Below are 17,026 nucleotides of genomic sequence, written 5' to 3'. Positions count from 1 at the left end.
TGGTTCAGTAGTAGAATGCTCGCCTGCCACGCGGGCGGCCCGGGTTCGATTCCCGGCCGATGCATTCTATTTAATTTTCCTCACAGGCAGCCACGTAGTGCTTGCATCAGGGACAGAATACCCTCTTCAGCATTAACCACAAACTCGAGAAAAAAACCCGCCTGCCTCTATAGCAACGAAGATTTAGATGCGTTTGCACGTTTTGGATAATTGGAGTTGAATGTATTATTTCAGCGCGATATATTTGGTTTCGTATTTTTTGTAGTAGTTATTAGTAGGTAGGTTTTTGTTTATAATTTCTTCCGTTTAAAAATAGTCATTTAAATATATTTTAATAAGTACTTGAAAAGATTAGTAGCACAGAATTAAAATTACGGTACCTACCTTATCCTTGCTGTGTAAAACAATTGGAAAATCCTTATTGAAACTACGAAAATGCGGGTCGCATTAGGGTTTAATTAATTTTTACATTATCTTAAATGCTTTGCAAACATACATTATATGAATAATCCAGTAGTTAAAGCGGGCGAAGCCGCAAGGGGGTCGCTAGTGTACGTATATATTTATGTTATAAAGAATATGTATTTATTATATAGTATATATGTATTTATATTTAGATGTTAAAATATATTATTTATTTTGTGTAACTATATTTATGTTTATTTATGTGTATGTCATGCCTTATTATTATTATTATTTTTTATATTTATTATTACTATTAGTTGTATTTTATTATTTATTTTGATTTTGTCTTTCTCAATTTCCCTGCACTATCTTGTCTTTCCCGCTACTTTGCACTTATCCACTTCCACGGGTTGGCTGGAATAGATCTCTTCTAGAGATAAGTCCACCGTTGTGTATGTCTTTTCTTAATGTATGTTTTATTATGTGTTAATATGGTGCAATAAAGAATCTTATACCCTGTCCACTCCACTCCAGTATTTTCAAGACATCCTCTAAAGCTTTAGTAAACAGTTTCGGAGATATTACATCACCCTGTCTTACTCCACGATTCAGAGGGATTGGTTTTGTCTGTACAGTCATTGGACAGTCATCGAAGCGAATTTATACAAACAACTTTCAACACCTTGATATACCACCAATCGATTTGACATCGCTGCAGAGAATCGAGAACAGCCCAGGTTTCGGTATAATCGAAGCCTTTTTCGTAGTCCACAAACGCGAGACACAGAGGGCGATTATATTCCTCGGTCTTTTGTATAACCTGTCGTAGTGGTCTACGTTACTGTAGCCTTTTCCAAACCCGTCCTGTTCAAGAGGTCGGAAATCGTCAAATCTTCGGGCAAGCCGGTTTGATATGACTCTTGAGAACACCTTGTGGTTAAATAGTCAAATAAAATGGGGTGAACATATTGATGAGATTGAGGCATAAAACACAAATTTTTAAATGTTTTAAGAATATTAGGTGGTAGTAAATGGAGAGTTCACCTGAAGCATTTAAAAGGAATATACAAAGCATTAATACGAAGTAGATTAGATTATGGAAGTTTTTTTACTATAGCTGTATAAATGGTCGTTTAAATAAATTAGAAACAGTTCAAGTCAGTTCTCACGGTAGATTTATTATTACTACACCGATCCACGTAATGCAGAGCAAACTTTGCCTTCCTCCTTTAGCAATTAATACTTAGCAGCAGAAAATACTTTTTTTTTTAATTTTTTTGTCGTTTAATGGAAATGCACTAGAAGAACTGAATAATATTACTAATTATCAATATTTGAGACGAAAAAACCTTTACTTATTACACTTTTTAGAACTTTAGGTCAATATCATATTTTATCTGAAGACAAATTACTTATATACCTATTCGCTGTGTCCATGGATTATTCTGTCGGATTCAAAAAGAGCTCTCTTAGCTCGGCTCGGCTCGAATCTAAGATATATTGAAGCTGAAGATCAAAAAGTATTTATTCATGGAGGCATCGAGACTAAATTAGTAAGCAAATTTGCAGGTGGTCGTCGTGGCGTAGTGGAATAGTGTCTGATTGTAAATATAACGATTGTAGGTTCGATTCCCACTTATTTCATTTTCTGCTCCAGTAGACAAATGGCGGTGTTGAGTTTCGGTACTCACAAGCAATGTCTCAAAAAATATGGGGAATGGACTGTTTGGATTAAGTTCCCTCAGCATACTCTGGTATATATGGGATACAGCTTGAAGCTAAAAAAAGAGTTAATAATATACCTGAAGTCCCCCAAAACGGATCAGCAGCGCAGTGTGTGGAGAATGCATCAAACTGAGCCCAGCCCTCCTCCCCACCCGCACTCTCAGCATTCACCGTTCCCTCCGCACTCGGTGCCACTCCTGCGTTCTCCCACGCTGAAAACACCAAAGATCTTTTAAATTTCAATTTTTTCCTTCACGCAGTATCCGTAGCGGGATAACCAGGTCCACGTTCCACAGTCATCAATCCGGGCTTGAGCTTCCTCCAGTATCCTTAATACTTTATTGTCGTTTCGTATAAAATCCTAATACAATTAAAAGATATTTTGCCAAAAATGAAAGTAATTTTTTCGAACAAAATAAATAATGATATCCATTTCTTGTTCGGGTATGTTTTTTGTGAATGAAAAGTGGTAGACTGGCATCTTTTGGTAGTATTTTTTAGTAGTATTTTTATAGTGTTTTTGTAGTTTTTTTGTATTCAAAACTGTTTCACATGTAGTGCATTAAAATAATAATCCTACGTATAAGCTGTTGGCGAATCTTTATAATATTTATAGGTAGGGCTTTGATATATTCTACCCTATATATCGCGGAACGACCGACGGATGGAGCACATATCTTGGCCCTGGTGTGGGTCACCATAGGGCTTACACTGCCTCACAATAACATATCGTCAAATATCGTCAGTGAACTACTACTAAATGAAACAAGTAGTTTGAGTCATAACTGTGGCACGTACGTGAGGTCGCGAGAGCGTCGCAGGCCAGCTCGGCGTCGTCGGGCGCGTCGTCCCACCACATACTGAAAAATTTATATATATTCATTAATTATAAAATTACATAAATATTTATTTATAGAAAAACAAGTTCCTTTTGGTGTATTGGGAAGGTCTTGGGTGTTAGAATCTTAAATTGCGTGCGACTATAAATGAATAAACGCGATATCTGTGGGCTCGATTACAAACCGAGGCAATTTTCATTTTCTCGCTGTGGTAAGAAGACAAAGCTCGGCGTTAAATTCCACCACTTAAAATGTAACGCACAATTTCAATTGGATCGATTGAAATCGGTCGATGCGAATGGTACGGATTGCCTTAAAACTAGGTTCCCTCTGCCTGTCCAGAAATATTGAGATATACCAGTATATCAAATTTTGAAAACTGACAAAAAAAATATCCCTAAAAATGAAAAAAATCCGTAAAAAATAAATTTAATAGAATCTATATTATTTAATCATCGTAAATAGCAAATGGTCATTTTATTTTAGTTACTTAATAGTAAGTAAATTAAACTCATTTATTATTACACCGAGCAGATTCACAGTATCCCTGAGAGGCTACACCTACATTGCGTTGAGTGGCACGACTTCCTTACTTACTAGAGTAGCCAGAGATAGAACTGACAACCATCGGATTACATATACAGTCAAACGCTGTAAGATATCAAGTATAAAAGTTCAATACTCACTCGTCGTTAAAACGCTCACTAGCTAACTCTAAGAAACTGTTCTTAGTACTGTCCATCTGTAAAGAAATATGTTTAAAAATTTAATAATGTTATTTGTTACTTGATACTTGATTAATTTTTAATTCAAATTCTGCTACGTTTTCATTTTTATACGTTTTTTTTTTAAAGTATTATTGTTCCTGAATATAAATAATCCTTCAAGTAACAATACTTTAAAGTGTAATAAATAGCATTATTTCTTGCCAAATAATAATTCTTAATAATTAATTACCTTCATGTAACGGAAATTTGTGGAAAATCTCCCTACAGAGGTGCGAACATATGTTGCAAGCGAGTGTATAAGAATTTAGAAATAGTTGAAAAGAATGTATGGCTTAGTGGTCAGAGCGGTTGGCCAGAAAACAAGTTCAGAAAATGTGAGTGAGTGTTACCGTAACACGCAACCTCAATTTTTTTATGTTTTTAAGTGATGCTGACAAAAACACTCTGTATAACATGCATGAGTTAAGTAACTCATCTCTTATAGTAAAGTGCACTTGCACTATAAGAATAATATACAGGTTGGAAGTGTCAGCGACACATTAAATGAAACCACAGTTTTAACAACTCTATTCAAATTCAAAATATTCTTTATTCAAATAAACTTATTATAAGCACTTTTGATATTATAAAAATAACTTATAAAAGCCCAATACAATTAAAATATTCTTTTTTTATCAAAAATGATAGTTTATATTTTCAAATAAAATAAATAATAAAATTATCGTTGTAAAATAAAACGCCATTTGTAAGGACGACGCACGCACACATAAACCTATTAAAGGGATACCGCCGCACACGCCTCGTTCCCAAATCGAGTCGTAGGTATTGGCGATAAAGTTCAAAGTTGTTTAACTTTTAGCAGTATTTTTGCAGTAGTAAGTGTTTACGTTATTGGTATTTATGCGTAATAGCGTCACACGAAATACAGATATGGATAAAAATCGTGAAAAGAAGAAAAAATCCTACGTCCAAACTGTTGAAGCATCTTGAACAATTTCTTTCTTAGGTATGGGTTTGAAATATAGTACCCTATATGCTGTTTCCGTAAATTGTAATTCCGTTCGCTGACACTTCCATCCTATATATAGTACAAGTTCAAAAAACTAAACGACACGCTTTTCTAAATCAAGAAATATAAGTGCTACAGAATGTGCTCGGACATATAAATTGCATGAGCCTATTTACTAGTAACCTCTAAAGAGTTCAAATATTCAGGTTCGTACTCCATCATCACACCAGTTCGTTGGGCCCGCGGCTTCGCCCGCTTGGCTACATGATTATTCGTTTAATAAACAGAATTGACTGACAGTCAAATGTGTTGATGTCAATGAATAATTTAATTTACTCGTTCAGAAACAGCCTTAATTGTAAAATTATTGATTTGGATAAGGATTTATAAAATACTTTGTAAAAAAACTGTAATCATTACAAAAAATACCCAAATTCGATCGATTAATCCAATATCGAAATCGAGTCCAAAACAATTCATCGAATAAATGAATCGACTATCGAATCAAAAATAATTAATTGAGAACCTCCTCCTTATTTTGAAAGTCGGTTTAAAATACAGATTAATTACAAACAAATACAGATTTATTATAAGTATTAGTATAGATATGGATTGCTATATATTTGCAGGTAAACTCATGCCTTGAGTTCATTCAAATGCCGATATTTTTGTTTTAATGAACCGATTTTGATGAAACAGATGTTAAGCTGGGTTAAAACAAAGAGATTGGTGAAAGTTTTACGTAAATCGGTTCAGTACTTTCAGAGATTAGCGTGACCTTACAGACAGACAGACAAAAAATTCAAAAAATATATTTTTGCTTTCTATTCTTCTTTGTCTTGGTCTATCCATTTCAGTCAAAAATACTAAATGTACAGACAAAATATCTTTACTGTTTTATTATATATAGAGATTACACACTTATAGATGCGTGCTAGTAAGACAAAAATCAACTTACATCGCTGACAGAATTAGCGAATGAAACGAGCGCGTGCGCATTGCCCTCTCCCGTTTCCGCCTCCGCCTCCGGCTCCGCTTCCGCCTCAGCGCGGTACTGTGTGTATGAAAAAATATAATATTAATTAATTGCAGTTTTACAAACACTTTCGTTATTTGCTTCTCTATCTAACGAGTTTTGTCGTTTACAGAGAGAGTAGCAGCACAGTCTAATTTTTGAAACATTGCGTACTCATAGCGGAACTTTAGCCAAGTTGATTCATTTAAATATTATTCCCAGTTAAATTTGTAGATAAAAAAATATTTAAAAAAGTTTTTAATAAAACAAAAACCCTGACTGCATAAAACTAAAAGAAAATAAACAAGCCCAAAAGTTTAATAGGATTAACAGTCGGGACCTATAAGTAAATCTTCAATCAAATAAATGTTTACCAGGAACCCCGCATAATTAAAAGAGGTAACTATTAGTAGCAACAGGGTAGACAGAGGGAACTTAGTGTTAAGACACTCCATTACCCACTTCCGGTGACGTCGTGGCGCAGCGGCACATATGACTAATTCGGTTGTGGGTTCGATCCCCATTCGAGAGTGAAATATTTATTTCCGTTTAAATTTTCATATCTTCGCTCTGGTGTAGAGGCAAAGCGCGGCGTTGAGTTCTGCCACTCAACACGCAATGCGTCCAGAATTCTGCAGAAAGTTTGACAATTTGAACCGACGTTCACGGTTTTATTAAAAATTTTAATTTTTTAGTAAAATTATGAACTAACGTTTTATAATCTTATGGAGACATATATATTGTTAGCAATCGATAAGCATTTTTAAAAAAATAAAATATAAACACATATTGTCTATATGTTTCTATATTATTCGGAAAGAAATTCGCAATAAATAATACTTCCAATAATGGCCGTTGCCTACAAGCAACTTCCCTCCACCTGTTACACTAGTTTGCTAACAATATATTAATCCCAGGCAGTATTGTAAAAAAGAATAGAAGACTCACATCGTAGCTGTCTTCCAGGGCCGCCACGCTTTCCATCTGTTACACAAAAACAGAAAAATATAAGTCAAAACTATAATAGTTCCAAACAAACTTTAAAACTGTCTCGGTATTAGTATAACGTTGACGTTATCACATGTAACGGTAAAAGGAAGTATACATGAAGCTAATGTACAATTATCAAAATTATAAATGTGAAAGTTTATGAGGACGTTTAGGATGTTTGTTCCATTTTTATGCAAAACTACTGAGCTGCTTCTTCTTCCTGGCATTAATCCCGGCTGTTGCCAGGGTCCGCCTTCCTACTCAACTTACTCCACTTTGCGCGGTCTTTTGCATCCTCGGTGGTTAGACCATTGGCTCTCACGTCGTGCATCACGACATCCAATCAGCGCTTCCTTGGGCGTCCGGGAGGTCTTACTCCAGGAACTGATATAGCTTGCTATATCAATATAGAATCCACGCTTCGATCGGAATGTCGTCAGGTCCCACCGTTTTTCCGTGCGTTCCGTTCCGTTCATGCGTCGAAGGCAATTGCGAGTTTCGTCAAGGGTTATTGGGGCAATAAGTCCGAGGTTAGGCGGTGGGTCGTGATGAAGACTGCATGGGTGCTGAGAATTCAGCAACTCCTGGAATTAGCTTCTCCACCTCTCCTTCATAGAGGCATGATTACAGAGCAGCGTGCCCTGGGAATCTCTGACGCAAAGACATTTTGCGATATCTTGCGTCGTTTTATCCCAGGAACGTGCCAGTTTGTAAATGAGCTTCTGCCCCTCCACAGTTTCAAGTTTATCATACAACGGTGACAAACTCTCACTGCGGGCTCTGGCTACAGCTCTTTTACTGGCACGTTTAGCTACTCTGTCTTCAGAAGAGTTGGATTATTGGCTGGATTGGCAAAACTACTGAGCTGATTTAGATAATACTTTACAGTAATATAGTTTATGCTCGTACATGAAAATAAAAAGCATATATGTTATAAGCTACAACTTCGTAGAGATTTTGTTATAACATAACAATAAGTTTAAGCGTGTTGAGGCCTATTTAGTTATCAGTCGAATATTGAAGATGCCTTCCGAGTGTTATACCATTTTAAGGGCCTGATTACCTCGTTAATTGTGTTACTTAAGGATATCTTAAATGTTACTTTCATTTTTCTCTTTTTTTACTACTCCTTTTATTTTTAACAAAAGGTTCTATAAGAGATGGCTTGAAGCAATAAGACCGCCCTTGTATACATGTTTATATATTTTTTTGCATGTTCATCTTTCTTTGTGTGTGTATGTTTATTCTATTCTATCTTTAAAATCAATGTACGTAACGGCCATGAAGGCGCTGGAGGTTGGAATTTAGGAATTAAAATAATATTCGATATTGAAATTACACATATGACAAATGAAACGCCTGATACAAATGAAATAGCAATTCATTGAATGGCCACTATTACTTAACTAAAAACTTATCCAACTTAATACTAGAAGTGCTTCAACAATGAATGTTATATCTAACTAATAAAAGAATATTGTATAATACCTTCATGTATTTTTTAAAAGGTTTTATAGATTCACAAAAATAAACTAAGTGAGAAATCAGTACCCTATTGAGTATATACGGACTAAGAGGCGAAATTCAATATTAATTACATTTTACTAACTTTATATACAGGGTGAGTCATATTGAACTTTCCGGTTTTGGAAGGACGTTGCACGAAGAAGGGAAGGAGTAGAAGGGTGGGGATGGTGTCATTAGACGCGCCATGACATGCAGTTTTAGTGTGAGCAATGGCTTGGTCGGGACAACATCGTGCGTTCGTAGTTGAAGAGTTTATTAAAAATGGCGGTTTATTAAAAATCCGTGATCACAACACAGCGTGCGTTCCGTTTACATTTTGCTATTGGTCGACGTGATCCCATTCCCACTGGACCAACAATCAGAAATTGGGTATCAAATTTTAGAGCAACATCATCAGCATTAAAAACAAGACCACAAGGCCGAATTAGGACGTCAACGTCAGCGGAAAACGTGGATAGAGTGCGGGCTTCAATTCAACAATCCCCTCGGCGTTCTGTTCGGAAACATGCCGCTTCACTAGGATTATCTTTCAGTAGTGTCCGCAGAATACTGCATAGAGACCTTAAATTTCACCCATACAAGATTCAGGTAGTGCAAGAATTAACAGTTAGAGACTTAGACACACGAACAAATTTATGCCGCGACATTCAGCAGATCCCCCGCACTGCTGTTTTGATCTTCAGTGATGAGGCACATTTTCACCTCGCCGGAACTGTCAACAAACAGAATTTTCGATACTGGGCTGAGAATAACCCACGAAACCTACACGAACGACCACTTCACAGCCCTCGAGTGACAGTGTGGTGCGCTATTGCAGAGTTTGGTGTGTGGGGTCCCTATTTTTTTGAAGAAGATGGTCAAGTCGTCACAGTTACCTCTGCTCGGTATTGCGACATGCTTGAAACTTTTCTGAAACCGAAATTGGAGGAATTAACGCAGAATCATGACAACGATAACATCTGGTTCCAACAAGATGGTGCTACAGCCCATACATCCAGGCGTTCAATGGAAATCCTGCGACAAATGTTTCCCGGTCATCTCATTTCTTTGCGAGGTGACGTTGGGTGGCCGCCGAGATCACCTGATTTAACCCCCTGCGATTTCTTTCTCTGGGGTTACCTGAAGGAAAAGGTGTACACGCATCGTCCCCGAACCATCGATGAACTGAAGGCTGCAATCACGGAAGAAATCAATGCTATTCCGCTGAATATGACTCGACGAGTAATGGACAACTTCCGGGAAAGGCTTCAGCAGTGTGTGGTCAATGGAGGTAGACATTTACAGGATATCATTTTTAAAACCAACTAAATTAAAACTGCATGTTATGTGCTTTCAAACAATAAAATAATTTTTACTGCATGTCGCTTTGTTTTTAATACACACCTTATTGAAATCGGAAAGTTCAATATGACTCACCCTGTATTTCCCAATAATAAACTCCTAAGTGGTATGCCAACACGCAACTATGGGGATTATTAGACTGTTCACAAGCATGAAGCACAACAAGAAAAACGTTCAGGAATAGCAAAGTAGGCAGAGGGAACCTAGTGTTAAGACATTCCGTTCCCCAACCCCACGCACGCTTCACTTTCGAGACGTTGCGTTAACTCGCAGAAAATAAACGATATTTTACAGAGATCGTTTTTCAGAGCGATTAAATGAAAATAATTGAATCCTCTGAGTGGGAATCGAACCCACAACCGTCACCTTTATAGTCGCGGTCCCACTGTGCCACGATAACCTCTAGGTATTTTTATTTTAAAATATAATAACAAAATAGTGAAAATAACTTACCTCATATGAATTTTCTGATGGATACGAGCCACCCTGAAATCCACAATGTGTTTTATTACATATCAACGTTTTAAACAACCTATACCGGAGGGTTGGCTCTGCCCCCTTTCAGACACATTGCTTACCAGAGCAAGGAAATAAGAATATCATTCACCGTGGAAACCGAACCGAAATCGTTCTATTTACATAAAACTTTTTAATGATTAGTATGCATAAATGGTTTCATACCAGCGGCGTATCGTGTCTCAGCAGTACGGGTCTCAGTTTGGTCTCCCGGAACGAAGCCCAGCGCTCCCGCGCCTGTTCAGACAGCGGCTGTGAGGCAGTAGAGGCCTCACTGACCGCGGGGGACGCGTCAAGGGCGCGAAGAAGGGTTATTAAGTGACCCATGTATCCAGCTCGGACACCGATCCTGGAATACAGATAGATAAATCTTTAGTGTATATTTTAACGGCAATCTGTTTTATTACGGCAATATGTTGTATTTCATACAATACTTAAAACATGTAGACAATATATAAAATATTATTTATTTTATACTTTGCCTACGTACCTTTTCTATAAAATACCGAACGCGCATCCGGTAATGTATGTATTTATTTTTTAATATTTAAAATAATTAAAAATCATATAAATTCCCCGTTTCTTTGGAGCTGAATTAATTTCAGATGCCCGCGAAGAGTTATGCGTAATCCATTACTATTTAATACACCCGTTAATAGAAGCCAGCATGTACAAAATATCTTTGTCAATAGAGCCTACACCAGTTATCTATATATATAAAAGTCTCTATATATAATAAAACAGTAAAAATATTTTGTCTGTACATTTCATATTTTTGACTGAAATTTATAGAGGGACACTTAAAAAGAATAATAGAAAGCAAAAATATATTTTTTTAATTTCTTGTCTGTCTGTCTGTATGTATGATCACGCTAATCTTCGAAAGTACTGAACCGATTTACTTCAAATTTTCACCAATTGCTTTGTTTTAACTCAACATCTAAAGTTTGTTTCATCAAAATCGGTTCATTAAAAAAAAAGTTTTCGGCATTTGAATGAACTCAAGGCATGAGGTTGCCTGCAAATATAAAGCAATTCATATCTATACTTATAATAAATCTGTATTTGTTTGTGATAAATTTGTATTTTTAATCGACTTTCAAAACAAGGAGGAGGTTCTCAATTAATTATTTTCGATTCGATATTCGATACATTTAATTATTTTGTTTCGATTTCGATATTGGATTCTTCGATTCGATTTGGGTATTTGTTGTAATATGCAATCATTACAGTTATTTTACAAACAATATTATAAATCCTTACCCAAATTAATAACATTACATTTAATTGCTGTTTCTGAACGAGTAAATTAAATAAGTCATTGACATCACCACATGACTGTCAGTCAATTCTGTTTATTAAATGAATAATCATGTAGTTCAAGCGGGCGAAGCCGCCAGTATTATATAATTATTTGACAATATTGATATATTTAAAATTAATGACGTTAATGATTTGAAAAAAATATTAGTGAAATGTTTTAATTGTGATTAATTTATATGTCGAAAGCGGGGGTGGCGTGTGGGTGGTCCTGGCTCGTTAGGTCTTCGTCTATACTCAGAACGCTGTGAAGTCAGATGACGTCTCAGCACAACCGTTCAGTATGCCAATCGCAGGAGAAGTAAGTCCCACATCGCTCGTTCCCACTATTTAAGAACTGACACTGTAGCCGCCCTCCTGAATACACCCAAGTTAAAGAAACTTGACGTTCCATACTCTCCGACATATACAGGGTGTAACCGTGTAACACAATCAATGGATCAACGGGTGTCTATGAGCCGAGGACCTGAGTACCTCCTCCTCCTCCCTGAGGTCCCTCCTGGGGACCTCCCTGAGGTCTTCTACCAATAGAGCATGAGAGTAGAGTATGAGTAGAAATGTAATTTGATTATCTAATTTAATTTAATATTATTTTTTTAAGTAGGGTGTCAGTCCAGAGGGTGTCCAGACTAATACCTGTCCGATATTGGTTTGTGGGCATATGGGTACGCGACTCCGGATCCTCGAGCCGCCACTCTTATATCCTCATCCAGTCCGTAAGAATGGTGTCCCCCCCCCCTCTCCTCCTCCTTTCTCCAGCTCCCTCCTTTACCTATCCTACTCCCCTCTATTTTCCTCTCCCCATGGTTTTTCCCCACAAAGGGGTTTTTGGAGGTCAGACGGCAGTCGCTCCAGGAAAACCACAAACAGCCACAATATGGAACGAACCAACAACAGACTGGGTACGGCTAGGGCGTCGCCGCATAACGACGCGCAGGCACATCACCCTACACCTGCGACAAGTGGGCAAGGGCTACCGTGTCAAGTACGGACACGGTTAAAGACGCAAGTACCCAGACGAAAACTCCGCTTTGCAACGTGGAATATTGGCTCTCTAACCGGACGATGCAGGGAACTCGCAGATGTACTCATTAGACGTCGGGTCCAGTGTGCTTTCCTCCAGGAAACTCGCTGGAAGGGCAACAAGTCCCGTAACATCGGACAGGGTTACCGGCTTATATACACTGGGTCACCTTCGGGTAGACACGGTGTAGCGGTAGTGCTTTCTGAAGAGCTTCAGAATGGGCTCCTTGAAGTTGACCGTCGCTCCGACCGCTTGATGCGAGTGAGGGTACTGATTGAGGGCGTTATCACAAACTTAATCAGTGCCTATGCTCCCCAGGCGGGATGTAGCGCGGCCGAAAAGGAGACATTCTGGGAGCAGTATGAAGGGGTGCTACTTGCTGTGCCGTCTACCGAAGTGGTCTTAGTTGGGGGGGATTTGAATGGGCACGTCGGTAAGGCTGCTGAGCCGTATGAACGTGTTCACGAGGGTTTTGGGCACGGTCTTCGCAATGCAGAGGGAGAAAACATTCTGAGAACCTGTATTGCATCTGATCTGGCCGTCGTGAATACGTTCTTCCAAAAGAATTCTCAGCACCTTATCACGTATAAGAGCGGATCCCACTCAACTCAAATAGACTACTTATTGTCCAGACGGTGTCATATGGGCAGGGTAACTAGCTGTAAGGTCATTCCAGGCGAAAGCCTAACGGCCCAACATCGTCTTCTTGTCATGGACTTTAACGTCACTCCGAAGAAGAAAGTAGCCGAGAAACGTAGGCCTCGGATCAAGTGGTGGTTGCTGAATGGACCGATGCAGACCGACTTCCTGGCAGAGGTGAAAAGTCACGATATTTCGACTAACACCGAGACTGCTCAGGATGCTTGGGATCGGGCTCAGTCGGCAATCATTGCGGCGGGCAGGCGAGTTCTTGGCCTTTCTAGGGGAGGACGTGTCATCGACAAGGAGACATGGTGGTGGAATGACGAGGTGCAGGAGGTGACTCGTGAAAAGAAGGCTGCCTTTAAGAAGTGGCAGGAATCCAACTCTCCTGAAGACAGACTGGAGTACACAGTAGCTAAACGTGCCTGTAAAAGAGCTGTAGCCAGAGCCCGCAGTCAAAGTTTGTCACCATTGTATGATAAACTTGAAACTGTGGAGGGGCAGAAGCTCATTTACAAACTGGCACGTTCCCGGGATACAGTGACGCAAGATATCGCAAAATGTCTTCGCGTCAAAGATTCCCAGGGCACGCTGCTCTGTACTCATGGCTCTGTGAAGGAGAGGTGGAGAAGCTACTTCCAGGAGTTGCTGAATACTCAGCACCCATGCAGTCTTCATCACGACCCACCGCCTAACCTCGGACTTATTGCCCCAATAACCCTTGACGAAACACGTAATTGCCTTCGACGCATATATATGTACCACGATTCCGCTTCTATGGTTAGGACTGCTGTTGGCGACACTAGACCCTTCCCGATTACAGTGGGGGTTCACCGGGGCTCGGCTCTTAGTCCGTTCTTATTCAATGTAGTGCTCGATACTATCTCGGCTCACATCCAGGACCAGCCTCCATGGCTGATGATGTATGCCGACGACATAGCACTCATTGCCGAGAACAGACTGACGCTGGAGCGTAAAGTGAGCCTCTGGAAGGGTACGCTTGCGAACGGCGGTCTTAAACTAAATGTGTCGAAGACAGAGTACATGGCCTGCGGGAGCCGGGACTCGAGCACCATCCTTATAGGTCCTGAGCCAGCCGTTAAGTCGGAGAAGTTCAGGTACCTTGGATCCGTTATGCACGAGTATGGAGGCATCGATCACGATGTCCAAGGGCGGATAAGCGCTGCCTGGGCCAAATGGCGGGAGGTCACTGGTGTGGTCTGCGACCGCAGAATACCGCCCAAGCTCAAGGGGCTGATATACAAGAGCATCGTCCGACCGGTTCTTTTATACAGCAGCGAATGTTGGCCGGCACTATCTCGGCACACTCAGGAGCTTCACGTCACGGAAATGAAGATGCTGAGGTGGATGTGCGGCGTAACGCGGTCTGACCGCATACGCAACACATTCATTCGAGGTAGTCTTGGGGTCCGTGACGTAGCGGATAAGCTCCAAGAGCGTCGTCTGAGATGGTTTGGCCACGTTACGCGCAGGCCTAAGAACTATGTCGGATGCAAGTGCCTTGCTATATCAGTTCTTGGAGTGAGACCTCCTGGACGCCCAAGGAAGCGCTGGCTGGATGTCGTGATGCAGGACATGAGAGCCAATGGTCTAACCACCAAGGACGCAAAAGACCGTGCAAAGTGGAGTAGGTTGAGTAGAAGGGGAGGCCCTGGCAATAGCCGGGATTAATGCCAGGAGGAAGATTATTTTTTTAAGTAAAAAAAATATATCTAACTAATGTCTATTGAATGTCAGGCAGGATAGCTGCCAATGTCTGTAATAATTAAACTAAGTATACCATTGACTTTGAAAAGAGCAAATGTGGAGTTACTTGTCGGCTCTTCTCAGCAGAACTGCATTCCGAACCGGTGGTAGCTTTTTGCTTATATGTTCATTCGACAATTCAAAAGTGCTTATAACAGTCTATTTGGATGAAGAACATTCTGAATTTGAATTTGAATCTCTAGGAATTTTGTTCATTACCTAGGTAAAGTATGTACTTATTATTATTGTATAGAATATCGAGATAATACAGATCGCCGGTATTTGATATAATCAGCGGCTGTTGATATAATCAAATATAAAGGTTCTAGGACTATTTAAATAATTTCAAAAATCTACCGAAGAAAAAATGTCTAATGCCTATTCTGCTTAATGCAAGGACTTTGTATATTGCAAACTCAAAAACAAATAAAATATTATAAATTGACTTACTTTCTATCTTCATTTTCTTCAAAGGCGTCCATGAGCCGCGTCAAAAGATCGCACTCACCAAGTAACTATTAAAAGAAAACAAATATATTGTTAGAAACTATTGGAAATATTAAATAAAGTGGGAAAGGTAATGAATTAAAACAAGGCTTCAAATAGTTATTAAACAACCAAAGGGAAATCTAGCAGTCTAATAACAATATCTGGTTCTAAAGAATCCATCGGGCAGAGTGACGTTAGCGATCCTTTTCTTTCGGTCGTCGTTGACAGCCCATAAAAGTGCCAGCCAGTAATTAGAGTCGTTCTTATACAACCTCTATGGTCATTATTTGATTATTTCTAACACGGCCTCTCCTGACATGGCAGCGTCCCGATGCCGTCCTCCGTTTCATTAGAAGGACCAACTTTGTCAGTTTTAGTAGACCTCACATTATCAGTTTCGTTATGACCTGTGATATGAAATGGAATTAGTTATTTCAATAAGTAACGAAACTAGTTGTCAGTTTATATCTGAAATCTGACCTTGAACATGTATCTTTGGACTTTCATATTAAACAATGACGCAAGAATGAAAATTAAATACGCGTGGTAGGATTTACTTCAGATCTCTTCTCACGCAATCGGATACTAGATGCATTCGAGATACAAAATGAATTACAACGGTCTCTTGCGAGTCAATCCGACACCTACAAAGTAACCATTAACTCAGAAATAAAACAGACATAGTAGGATTTTGTGTCGGATCCTGTTCCCGCGCAACCGAATACAAAATGCATTAGAATTTACACCAATCTCTTGTGAGTCAATCTGACACCTACAGAGGTATACAGTAACTAAAAAATGCAAAACAAATATAAGCTGTAGACTTTACATAAGCACCATGTACAACAAAAACATGGTGAGTACACAAAAAGTTTGATACATAGTCAAAAACAAAAAGGTACTAAATGGGAAACTATCAATCAAATAGAACAGCACATATATCTGGTGTCCATTCTCCTCGCGATAATACCAGCTATGCATGTCATACCATGTACCTGGCGGCTATTATTTTATTTTGGCTCGGCCTAACCTGACCACAAGGAAGAGGATGTCTAATCTTAACAGTTATTTGGTAAAGCTTGCAAACATTATCGATGTCGTCAGACCACGTGTCGACGTCATGAATATTGGGGCAAAATCGGAAACATAATATTGGTTTGATCTCACCGTGAAAGAGTTCATTCACACTTCAAGTAACCGTTCAGCTGTATTGCTCTACTGGTGCTTGTCGTCCCACAGATATCGGCAACTCTGGTAACTGCGTTGGCGTTGTTTAGGTTGATGTCGATGGTGCAGGAGCACATTGTGCCACACCCAGCACCAACACGAAGTCAGACTTCGCGGCTTTATCTCGCGAAGTGACTAGTAAGGAGAGAGTTCGCGTACGGCACCTCCCTCTAGTTTTGCAACGTTTGCTATCAGAAGACATTGCTATGTAACTCTACCCGATTACACAAAAATATTAGAAAGATCAGGAATGGGATGGCTTAGCAACTAAGGCTTCGATCCCACTTCTGACGTTAGAAACTATTGGAAATATTAAATAAAGTGGGAAAGGTAATGAATTAAAACAAGGCTTCAAATAATTATTAAACAACCAAAGGGAATTATCTAGCAGTCTAATAACAATATCTGGTTCTAAAGAATCCATCGGGCAGAGTGACGTTAGCGATCCTTTTCTTTCGGTCG

General features: G+C 39.2%; 1 protein-coding gene across 1 annotated transcript in view; it reads right to left on the bottom strand.

The window, feature by feature from the left end:
• fmt (phosphatase 6 regulatory subunit 1-like protein fmt) overlaps nt 1–17,026 on the bottom strand; it is a 33,109-nt gene that overhangs the window by 9,620 nt on the left and 6,463 nt on the right. The window contains exons 9-16 of the mRNA XM_085202253.1: nt 15,299–15,363; nt 10,261–10,444; nt 10,033–10,065; nt 6,670–6,705; nt 5,665–5,760; nt 3,656–3,711; nt 2,929–2,990; nt 2,208–2,342 (exon numbers count right to left, since the gene is read on the bottom strand). Coding sequence (XP_085058379.1) covers nt 2,208–2,342; nt 2,929–2,990; nt 3,656–3,711; nt 5,665–5,760; nt 6,670–6,705; nt 10,033–10,065; nt 10,261–10,444; nt 15,299–15,363 — 667 coding nt within the window. The remainder of the gene's footprint in view (nt 1–2,207; nt 2,343–2,928; nt 2,991–3,655; nt 3,712–5,664; nt 5,761–6,669; nt 6,706–10,032; nt 10,066–10,260; nt 10,445–15,298; nt 15,364–17,026) is intronic.

This window comes from Heliconius melpomene, chromosome 18 (genome assembly GCF_056956725.1).
Source record: "Heliconius melpomene rosina isolate 202511_hmr_F chromosome 18, ASM5695672v1, whole genome shotgun sequence".
In the NCBI taxonomy this organism is placed as follows: Eukaryota; Metazoa; Arthropoda; class Insecta; order Lepidoptera; family Nymphalidae; genus Heliconius; species Heliconius melpomene.
Note: the sequence above shows the minus strand (reverse complement) of the source record. Positions and strands in the feature narration are given on the sequence as shown.